Source organism: Phoxinus phoxinus (assembly GCF_949152265.1).
Source record: "Phoxinus phoxinus genome assembly, chromosome: 23".
In the NCBI taxonomy this organism is placed as follows: domain Eukaryota; kingdom Metazoa; phylum Chordata; class Actinopteri; order Cypriniformes; family Leuciscidae; genus Phoxinus; species Phoxinus phoxinus.
The window spans coordinates 2,817,080-2,829,215 of record NC_136898.1 but is presented as its reverse complement, the minus strand read 5'-3'; the positions used below and the strand labels follow the sequence as shown (position 1 = coordinate 2,829,215).

Here is a 12,136-nt window from a genome sequence, read left to right as displayed (position 1 = left end):
TGACAGGTGGATTGCAGCTGATGTCACTACTAGCCGTTTGTCTGCTGTCTGTTTGCGTCACGTCACCTCTCAGCTAATCCGCTTCTTAGCCCATTTTCATTTATCTGGGAGTGACGCGCAGCCAAGATGGCGACGGCCGGCTCCGCCCACTTTGGGATTAGAAATGTTCTTCAGAAACCTACAGGTGACGTCACGGACACTACGCCCATATTTTTTACAGTCTATGGTTGATACTCGTGGTTATGGTAAGGGGCGGGACATTTCCAAAACACGCTGGAAGTGCTCGACCAATCACAACACACTGATCCAGCCGACCAATCAGAGCACAGTGTGCTTTTCAGAAGGAGGGGCTTCATAGAGACAGGAAGTAAACGAGCGTTACTGACAGACTGGGAAGAGAGGAGCCGCAACAATGGAGAATATGAGGAAAATAATCAACATTCAAGTAAAGCCTAAAAACACAACATCAAGACAAGGGCATAATAGGTCCCCTTTAAACAGTGAATATTCTCGACATGACCTTTGATTATTTGATCTGACTGTCAAACAGTGTGCATACTGCATACTACTTTCTGTCAGAATTAAAAAGAGATTTGTTTACAAAGACTAATTAGGATAAAGAAATGGATAATTGGATATTAGTGTTGTATTTACCCATTCACTAAATACATACAGTGTATAATTCAGACCGATGCGGTCGTGTATTTGAAGAGGGGAGTGTTTTACTGAACATTTCTTTTGTCTTGGGTTTGAACTCGAAAGGAATCAAAGTGGGATTGAAACGCGATTAAAGTCTGTGTTGAACGGGGGGAAAATCATTTGAGGCTTTTCTTTAGATCAGTGCCTGATGAGACCTAAATACCAGCGCGTCCCGACAGCCATGTCAGTCTGAAGATGAAAAACATAAAAACAGACAGAATGAAAAGAATGGAGGAAGAAAAGACAAGGGAATGTTTTGGAGGCTGTTATTGTTGAATGATTAATTGCAGAGCGCACCAAAATATGAATTTAAAAACAAGACACATACGAGAAGTGATTTCCACCACTTCTGGTTTTGAGTGCTGAGAGTTTTGCTTATGCTTTTATTAAAGGGATACTTCACCCAGCAAAATAAAATGCATGTTTTTATCCCCCTAAACCCTTCTTCCAGATAATACAGAAGGAAAAAGTATGAAATCAAAGTATATACACTTCTGTTCAAATGTTTGGGGTCGGTAAGATTGTGTAATGTCTTTGAAAGAAGTCTCTCATGCTCACCAAGGCTGCTTTTATTTGATCAAAAATACTGTAAAAACAGTAAAATTATGAAATATTATTACAATTTAAAATAACTGTTTTCTGCTTAAATATATGTTAAAATGTATTTTATTCCTGTGATCAAAGCTGTATTTTCAGCATCATTACTCCAGTCTTCAGGGTCACATGATCCTTCAGAAATCATTCTGTTATACATTATTTCCATATTCTTTGATGAAGAACAGCAAGAAAACATTTATAACAAGTCTTTACTGTCCCTTTTGATCAATTTATTAACATGTCCTTGCTTAATAAAAGGATTAATTATCAAAATTTATATTCAATATATTTAACCAAACAGCTTTTTAAGTTTAATTTATGAACTACTGGTATACTTTTTGTCCTTTTTGAATCTTAGCAACACCTGGTCACGATATGGACGAAACACACTAAAACTATTTTGAAATGTTTTGGTCAATTGAAATATAGCTGGTAGGAATACAAAATATAAATATGAGGTAAAAGCTTAAACTTAAAAATTTTTTTTACAAATTAAAATAAGTGTTATATAAAAAAAAGTCTACTAAATGCTAAGATTGGAATATGAAAGCTAAATATAAATGTTGTTTAAAATATATATACATTAAATACATAAAATGACAAGCACATTGCTAAAACTCTACATCAAAATAAAAAACTGAAAATAAAAATAAATAAAAGCTTTATTCAAAATATTACTATATATGACCCTGGATCACAAACCCAGTCTGGAGCCGCACGGGTATATCTGTGGCAATAGCAACTATACATTGTATGGGTCAAAATGATCCATTTTTCTTTTATGCCAAAAATCATGAGGATATTAAGATCATGTTCCATTAAGATATTTAGTAAATTTCCTACCGTAAATATATAAAACATGTATTTTTGTGAGTGAATGCAGCACAATCGTGAACATAAATGCACAACTTTAAAGGAGATTTTCTCAATGTTTACATTTTTTTGCATCCTCAGATTCCAGATTTTCAATAGTTGTATCTCAACCAAATACTGTTCTATCCTAACAAACCACACATCAATGGAAAGCTTACTTATGCAGCTTTCAGATTATGTATAAATCTCAATTTCATAAAATTGACCCATATGACTGGTTTTGTGGCCCAGGGTCACAAATACTACTAATAATACTAAAATAATAATCTTTGTCTGGAAGAGAAAGACTACAATTATCAACTTTACTGCATCTCTACTGTAAACAAACATCGACTAAAAGCCATAAATCATAAAATCTTGATATATTAAAACAAGAAAAGCAGTATTTGCTGTGGGGTTGGGATGAGTAAACTTAAACTGTTCATTTTAAACAGTTCCTGGAGAAGCATTGGTGTGTAAATCTCTGTTTCGTGTGTCTCAGGTCTGCGTCTGGCGGAGCAGCTGGGCCGTCGAGAGGACGAGGCCAAGATTCGGCACCGTCTGGGGCTCTCGCTGTGGGCCAGCGGCAATCTGGAGGAATCCCAGCACCAGGTACACACACACACACACACAGTCCCCGCACAGATGCACAGGACGCTCATGAACGCTCCTCTTGACAGAGCTCCACTGTCTCTGCCTCTTCTAATGATGTGTCTGTAGGCGTACGTGTGTTTGCGGACTTGTCATCTCCGTCTGACTCTTCACTTGTGACTTCATCATTGTGTGAGACAAACAAAGAGGAGTCTCGCTGCACAAACACACACTCTCTCTGCATTCAGGCCCTAATTGATCCAGTCCAAACGAGACGAACGGCAAACACTCCAGCTCATGGTTTATTTGAGGAATCCCTGATGAGGATTTGGATGTAACGCGATTCATCCGATCGTTAGCGCCAATGAACCGATTCAGTGATTCATTTGAGTCGCTCAAAGCCGCGGTGTGTGATTTCTGTGTCACTAGCAGCACTACAGTGAACGAAATGGTCGCGGCCTGAATGCACACCATCGATTAGTGCAGAAATGGACGTGCTGAAGTGCAAACAGAGCTTTATTTGGAGAGCATCACGGCTTGAGCTACAGTTTTACACTCGAATGATTCACAAGTCAATGCTAAAGGGTCCAAGTGAATCACATAAAGAACTAATCAACCTGACAGTGACAGAAATACTCCAGATAGATTCGTTTAAATAACTGTTTGAATCCAACATTTAATAATATTATAGGGATGCATGATATATATATATATATATATATTTTTTTTTTTTTTTATGAAAAAAAAAATGTTGCTGACCCCAATGGTTTTAAACAATAGTGTACATAAAAATGCCAATATCAGCTTATATATATAATATATACATACATACATGCATACACTCTAAAAAATGCTGGGTTGTTTCAACCCAATTTTGGGTCAAATATGGACAAACCCAGCCGTTGGGTTAAAATAGATAGATAAATAGATAGATAGATAGATAGATAGATAGATAGATAGATAGATAGATAGATAGATAGATAGATAGATAGATAGATAGATAGATAGATAGATGGATGGATGGATGGATGGATGGATGGATGGATGGATGGATGGATGGATGGATGGACGGACGGACGGACGGACGGACGGACGGACGGATGGATGGATAGATAGATAGATAGATAGATAGATAGATGATGGATGGATAGATAGACATACGGACAGGCGATAGATAGATAGATAGATAGATAGATAGATAGATAGATAGATAGATAGATAGATAGATAGATAGATAGATAGATAGATGGATGGATGGATGGATACATGGATGGTGGATGGATGGATGGATGGATGGACGGACGGACGGACGGACGGACGGACAGATCGATGGATGGATGAATGGATGGATGGATGGATGGATGGATGGATGGATGGATGGATGGATGGATAGATAGATAGATAGATAGATAGATAGATAGATAGATAGATAGATAGATAGATAGATAGATAGATAGATAGATAGATAGATAGATAGATAGATAGATAGATAGATAGATAGATAGATAGATAGATAGATAGATAGATAGATGGATGGATGGATGGATGGATACATGGATGGATGGATGGATGGACGGACGGACGGATGGACGGACGGATGGATAGATAGATAGATGATGGATGGATAGATAGACATACGGACAGGCGATAGATAGATGGATAGATAGATAGATAGATAGATAGATAGATAGATAGATAGATAGATAGATAGATAGATAGATAGATAGATAGATAGATAGATAGATCATCTGATTTTGGCACTTTTCATATTGTTTAAAACCATTGGGGTCAGCAAAATTTTTTTTTTTTTAATCCTCTTTGATCACAGGAATAAATTCCACTTTACTATATATTTACATAGAAAACAGAATTTTTTTATTATTTTGAATAAGACAACATTATGAATTTTGTTATTAATTTGTTTTCCTGTCACAGTTTAGGATTGCTTTGTGCACTAATTTTTCCAATAAAAAACCCCGAAACCAGACTGAGGTGTATTGAACCTCTGAGCTCAAAGTGACAGATTTTATGAGATGTTTTTGCTGATTTCTTCAGTGGTCGGCTCAGACGGTGACGTCTCTGTAATCGTCTGCTCGGATCACATTTCATCATGGCCGTCTGGGCCGGAAAGCTCTAGATTGTTCTTCTCCCTCTGTAAATTACAGAGCCGTTCTCGCGTCTCAAGGATGTTGATCGCATGTGTGCCGAACGTCTACAGGGAGACGGAAGATTAGAGGATAATGTGTTTATATCATCGTACAGCCAATCTTGTCAATTAGGCAGCTGTGCCATTGGGGAGGGACGTCTGAAAGAGAGAGAAACAGTCAGTCTCGAGCCTCTGGCAGCAGCTGTCAATCAAACACGCACGCCACGACTACACGTTAGATTGGTGCTGCTTTTGTTGAGACGTCCGGTTGTGTGTGTGTGTGTGTGCTGCAAGATCTCACAAGGAAACGTCACTTTAACAACATTTTTCCCTCCAAAATGTATTTTATTTTATTTACTTTTTATGATTTCTAGGTGTTTGCTGGGTGTTTTCTTTTAGTGTCTTGAGAGAAAGAGTCCTTCAAAGGTCTTAGTCATATTCAGGTCTCTAAATATAGCGTGGGTCAGTGTTGTTATTGTTAAAGTCGGCATGAAATGGAAGTTGTGGTCGTCTCTTCTTCCATATAGTGACGTATGTTCAAGTGAAACGCTTCTGGAACAAGAGCAGATGTGGGCGGGGCTTGATTTTGTCTGTGGGGAATTGATTGGATGGGTGTGGTTTGCTATTGGTGGATCTCATGTGAGTGACAGGTTGCAGGTTATAAGAACACGTCACAATATTCCTCATTTAAATAATTAATTTGCATAATAAAGGGGCGGGGCCTGATTGAGTTAGTTAGTAGTGTGTTAAACTGGCGGTTATGGTAAGGGGCGGGACATTTCCCAAACGCGCTCGACCAATCACAACACAGTGATCCTGCCGACCAATCAGAGCGCAGTGTGCTTTTCAGAAGGAGGGGCTTCATAGAGACAGGAAGTAAACAGAGCGTTACTGACAGACTGGGAAGAGAGGAGCCGCAACAATGGAGGATATGAGGAAAATAATCAACATTCAAGCAGGAAAACCTGTTCTAGTAGAACCCAGAAACAACATCAAGACTTTATAAAAGGGCATATAGGTCCCCTTTAAAAAGCGACACACTGGATATTGACCTATGAATGAACTATAGTTGTCTCTGCATATTAAACTAGACAATGAGAAAGTATTTTAGCCTCCAAAATATGCCAGAAGGTGTACATGCTCTTGTAATGTGTCGACCGAGCGTTTGTGTCTGCGTTTGCAGAGGCCGTGGAGTGGAGAAAATGAAAAGAAACCCGAGTCAGCTGATAGTACAGCGTGTGTGTGAGTGTAGTAATAGTAGCTTTTCATGGCCTTCCTCCCTGGTGACTCAGTTTGGTGTGTGTGTGTGTGATGTATAGACAGTTCTGGAGCGCTGCAGATTGCAGATGGAGTTTCTGTGTGTGTGTGTGTGTGTGTGTGTGTGTGTGTGTGTGTGTGTGTGTGTGTGTGTGTGTGTGTGTGTGTGTGTGTGTGTGTGTGCGTGTGCGTGTGTGTGTGTGTGTGTGTGTGTGTGTGTGTGTGTGAGAGAGAGAGGTACAGACAGTTCTGGAGCGCTGCAGATTGCAGATGGAATGCGTGTGTGTGTGTGTGTGTGTGTGTGTGTGTGTGTATGTGTGTGTGCTGATGCATTCCGCTCTTAATTGATTGCAGGCTGGCTGTGCTGTATGCTGATGAAGGGCTCTCTGCAGCCGAACCCCTGAGAAACGCTGCATTCCACGCCACAAACACACACATATATCTTGAAAACACATAAATACTCAAACATGCAGCATCAGCCAGCGCTGGGGGCGCTGAAGCACAAGACCCTGCGATACTGTGAAGGACGGCGGCTTGACAAGACAAATACACTGTAAACTAAATGAAACAAAAAATGACTGGAGTGTGTTTTACAAGAAAATATTTCAGTTTGCTTCAAAATGTCACGCTTAATTCAATGTATTACTCGACATTTCTTTGTAATTATTGGTGAAATGTACTAGCAATCTTTGAGTGAAATGGTTTCAAAATAAATCCTACACCTTTTTTTAGTGTATATACACTGACACGTTTTTATAAACGGTATTTTTGTCTAGTTATGCTGTAAAAATATTGAAATATTCTGTAAACAAGACACATTTGCTTGTGGAGCAAATTGCATAGATATTAAAACTTCTTTTTATTAACTTTTAAAGTTATCGCATTAATATTTATCTTCCCAAGTGTTTTTCTAGTTTTAAGCATAAACCTCACAAAGTTTAGTCCGATTTCTGCATAAAATAAGAAACAAATATTTGCATGTCGTGTACGCTGAATATCATTGAACATACAACATTGAATATACAACTTTTATATATATATATACAACAAAAAAATTGGTAACACTTTAGTTTAGGGTCCAATGCTCACTATTAAGTTGCTTATTATCATGCATATTACTAGGATATTGTCTGTTTATTAGTACTTATAAAGCACTTATTAATGCCTTATTCTGCATGACCATATTCTACATCCCTTAATCCACCCAATACCTAAACTTAACAACTACATTAATGACTATTAATAAGCAGTACATGGGAGTTTATTGAGGCAAAATACATAGTTAATAGTGAGAACTGAACCCTACTGTAATCTTAAGCTGTGAGCTGGCATGAGTGAGTGGAGGCGGGGCTAATTAGCATATTCATGGTTCCTCGATACTAAATGAGGGAAGGGTGTAGAGTTACATTCAAGATATTTTAAGGCATGATGAAATTCGTCACACTACTGAAAAACTTAGTTAAGTTAGCATTGCTACTTTAGGTTTGTTCTCAACTCAGATGTCAGCTCGTTTTCTCCCTTACGCACACGAGCTGTCAGCGGTCACACACACACACACACACACACACACACACACACACACACACACACACACACACACACACGTACGCTGACTCTGAATGAGAGCTTATCATTAGCCAGAAATACCACGTCAGTCATCCCACACACTAACTCGCCTCAACTCACTTTCCATCACTGAACGAGAACGAGCCGCTTGCAGTTGTGTAACTGTGGCTGTTTTTGGACGTTCGTTTCCACACGTGCCTAGATTGGTTTTATGTTGCTCAAAGGCTCCATAAGGGCTTCATCTTGACTTGCTGTGATTTGATTAAAGACAGCAAGAAAACAAGCATAGAAATGTGTGAAAGTGTCTCAGGCGTAGAAGTCTGCTGCCCTCCGCTGGCCACACCTGAGCACTGCAGATAAACACACCGCTCTCATTAGGCGTCATGTTTCTCTGTAGCGTGATAACACACACGTTGCAGTGTTTCGTGATCGGTGTCAGAGCAGGTCAGGGCTTTATTATTAACACATGTGTGAATCTTGTTTTTGCCTCACAGCTGTACCGTGCGTCGGCTCTGTTCGAGACCATCCGTCATGAAGCCCAGCACAGCACCGACTACAAGCTCTCGCTGTTCGACCTGCAGACCTCCTCGTACCAGGCTCTCCAGAGGGTCCTTGTCAGCCTGGGTATAAATACTCTCTTCTTCTTCTTCTTCTTCTTCTTCTTCCTCACTGCATATATCACGCGGTAACCATTCAGACCACAGAACAGTGTTTAAACGTCATGTACGGTCACTATAAAGGGGTTTATTTTGCTAAAATGATCACATGACTGCACATGAAATGGATACATTGCAAAAAAAAAAGAGTTAATTAGTCTCTTTTGACTAGTTTACCAGTTCAGATATCTAAAAATCCTTGAAAAATTATACATTTATTTGTGTAAAATGTGAAAAATATATTTTATGCTTTTCAAGCTATGTATTTTAGTTCAAGGAGGTATAGATGGTTAGATGTCTTAAACGTATTTTATGCTCATCAGATTTATTTGGGGGGAAAATACAGTAATATTTTAAAATATTATTACAATTTTGAATAACCGTTTTCTACGTGAATATATTTTAAACTGTAATTTATTCTTGTGAGTTTTCAGCATCATGACTCCAGTCTTCAGAGTCACATGATCCTTCAGAAATCATTATAATATGAGGATTTGATGCTCAAGAAACATTTTTGATTATTAATGTTAAAGACGGTTGTGCTGCGACACATTTTCTTTTTTTAAGATTCTTTGATGAATAAAGAAAGTTTAAAAGAACAGCATTTATTTTAAATATAATTTTTTGGAACATTATAAATGTCTTTTACTGTCACTTTTGATTAATGTAATGCATCCTTGCTGAATACAAATATTTTCCGCACATTAGAAGCATTACAATATATTAAAAGCACAAAATTTACCAATAAAAATGGTCATGTCATAAGTCACATGATAGCCATATGCGATGAATAGACCACAATTCACAGAAAAAGCTTATAATATAAAACAATGATTTGATGACACTCCTCTCCTCATCTCAAATGTGTGAAACATTCATATATATACAGTGTATAGTGTTTGTAGAGTAAAGTAAAGATGTACCATTGCATTGCAAACAAGCAGAGATGTTCCTAGCCGTGTGCGGCACTTCATTCACGATTGAGTTTCTTCAGTTTGAGAGAGTTATGAGGTTTAGTCACAAGCTCTTTTAACACTTTTCATTGGTTTGCATTTTGCAAAACCCACCGACAGACGCAGAGGGTGATCAATAGTAATGATTAATGAATAAAAGTTAAATATGGAGATACAAGGTTTCCGCCTGACAGCGACGATGAAACGGTCAATGATCTCTGTAAATGAAGTAAGAAATACTTGATGTGATCATAGCTTTATGAAGACCAGCATTGACCTTTGACCTCTGGGGAAAAAAGAGATTGTGTTGTTGTTGTGTTGTGAAACTCGAAACATTTGAATATGGTGCAAAAGTTCATTTATTTCAGTAATTCAACTTAAAAGGCAAGGCAAGGCAAGGCAAGTTTATTTATATAGCACATTTCATACACAATGGCAATTCAAAGTGCTTTACATAGAATAAATTAAAATAATCAAAAGAAATAAGAATAATTAAAACAGTTTAGAGTAAAAAATAAAAATAAAATAAAATAAAATACAGTGCAAACAGTCGGTTTCACCTGTAAAAGGTGAAACTAATATATTATATAAACTCATTACATGCAAAGTGAGATATTTCAAGCCTTTATTTGTTATAATTTTGATGATTATGGCTTACAGAAATTCAAAATTAGAATATTGTGAAAAGGTTTTCATAAGCCATAATCATCATAATTATAACAAATAAAGGTTGAAATATCTCACTTTGCATGTAATGAGTCTATATAATATATTAGTTTCACCTTTTAAGTTGAATTACTGAAATAAATGAACTTTTGCACCATATTCTCATTTTTCGAGTTTCACTGTATGTGTGTGTGTGTGTGTGTGTGTGTGTGTGTGTGTGTGTGTGTGTGTGTGTGTGTGTGTGTGTGTGTGTGTATTGTAGCGCCGCTGAGCTGTCTCTCAAAAATGTTGTTGTATCCTGATGTAATGACGAATAAAGGCTGATTGTAACTGTAATGTGTTGCTCAGGGCATCATGACGAGGCGCTGGCCGTGGCGGAGCGCGGGCGCACTCGGGCGTTCGCCGATCTGCTGGTGGAGAGACAGACGGGCCAGCAGGACTCGGACCCGTACACACCCGTGACGGTGGAGCACATCCTGGACACGGTGAACGGGCAGCGGGCCCTGGTGCTCTACTTCTCCCTGGCGGCGGGGTACCTGTACAGCTGGCTCCTGGCCCCGGGGTCCGGTAAGACACTCGAGAGTCCGCTTCAAACCCCGCGAGGGTCCATTAATACTAACACTCCAGACTAACACTCTGCACAACTGTATACGGTCTGAAGGACATATCACTCATGGGAAAGCTTCATAAACACAAGCTAAACATATCCGTGTGTGTGTGTGTGTGTGTGTGTGTGTACTTTTGAATGCATAGCACAAGCTGATGTGCTGCTTTAAATACAAAGTAAAGATGTGTCATTAGTTAGGCCTACTTCAATTATCAGTCATGCAATAATGTAACACACTTTTTTTTCCGTGTGTGTGTGTGTGTGTGTGTGTGTGTGTGTGTGTGTGTGTATTTGAAGTACGGAGAGAAAGCAGGGAGAAGTCATGTGACTTGCCTTACTGCATTACTACTTTCATCATTGATAATAATCATAAATGTTTCTTGAGCAGCAAATATTATACTGATTTCTGAAGGATCATGTGACACTGAAGACTGGAGTAATGATGCTGAAAATTAGGCTTCGATCACAGGAATACATTATATTTTTAAATATAGGCCTATTCACAAGGAAAACAGTTATTCTAAATTGTAATAATATAAAAACATTTTTACTGTACTTTTAATTAAATAAATGCAGCCTTGCTGAGCAGAAGAGGCTTCAAAAACATTTGACACACAAAACACAAAAACACACAACATCACTTTTGCAGGTAGTGTAAAGCGTGTGTGTGTGGCAGTGCTGCCTGTGTGATGCAGTGTGTGTTGAGCTCAGACTGACTGAAGCGATGGAGTGATGTGGTGTGTGTGTGTGTGTGTGTGTGTGTGTGGGTGGGGGGGTGATGGAGGTGTCAGACAGGCACAGCACACGGCTGAACCCTTCATCAGAGACACGCTGAGACACTGTCTGTCTGTCTGAACACAGACCAACACAACACACACCGCTCCTCTTGACACTCAAACAGATCAATAACACACACACACACACACACACACACTTGGTTAATGCAGAACAAAAACAAACAAAAATATGTCAATAAACTAAAGACTACTGATGTAAATAAGAGCCTTTATGTACATATGTGACCCTGGATCACAAAACCAGTCGCACGGGTATATCTGTGGCAATAGCAACTATACATTGTATGGGTCAAAATTATAGATTTTTCTTATTGATTTTTCTTTTTCTATCGTAAATATATAAAACATGTATTTTTGTGAGTGAATGCAGCACAATCGTGAACATAAATGCACAACTTTAAAGGAGATTTTCTCAATATTTTGATTTTTTTTTTATTCCAGATTTTCTAATAGTCATATCTCGGCCAAATATTGTTCTATCCTAACAAACCATACATCAATGCAAAGCTTATTTATTCAGCTTTCATATGATGCATACATCTCAATTTCAAAAAATGTACCCATGTGACTGGTTTTGTGGTCCAGGGTCACATATTTACATACACATACACAGAGGTGTAAAGTCCAGGGGTCAGAAAGTAAAAGTCCTGCCATGTGTTTATTCCACCCATGAACTCAGTCAGCTGATTCCACTGATTAGTTCGATCTCCTGGCTGGAAAACTGTGCTAATTAGCAAATCCTGGTGATT

The 12,136-nt window shown here is 38.5% G+C and overlaps 1 protein-coding gene across 3 annotated transcripts in view; it reads left to right on the top strand.

Annotated features, from left to right (window-relative positions):
* The window catches only part of ttc28 (tetratricopeptide repeat domain 28), a 322,557-nt gene that overhangs the window by 284,242 nt on the left and 26,179 nt on the right, over positions 1 to 12,136 (top strand). For all 3 annotated transcript variants that reach the window (XM_079599116.1, XM_079599115.1, XM_079599117.1), the window contains 3 exons: positions 2,651 to 2,760; positions 8,203 to 8,332; positions 10,332 to 10,550. In XM_079599116.1, coding sequence (XP_079455242.1) covers positions 2,651 to 2,760; positions 8,203 to 8,332; positions 10,332 to 10,550 — 459 coding nt within the window. The remainder of the gene's footprint in view (positions 1 to 2,650; positions 2,761 to 8,202; positions 8,333 to 10,331; positions 10,551 to 12,136) is intronic.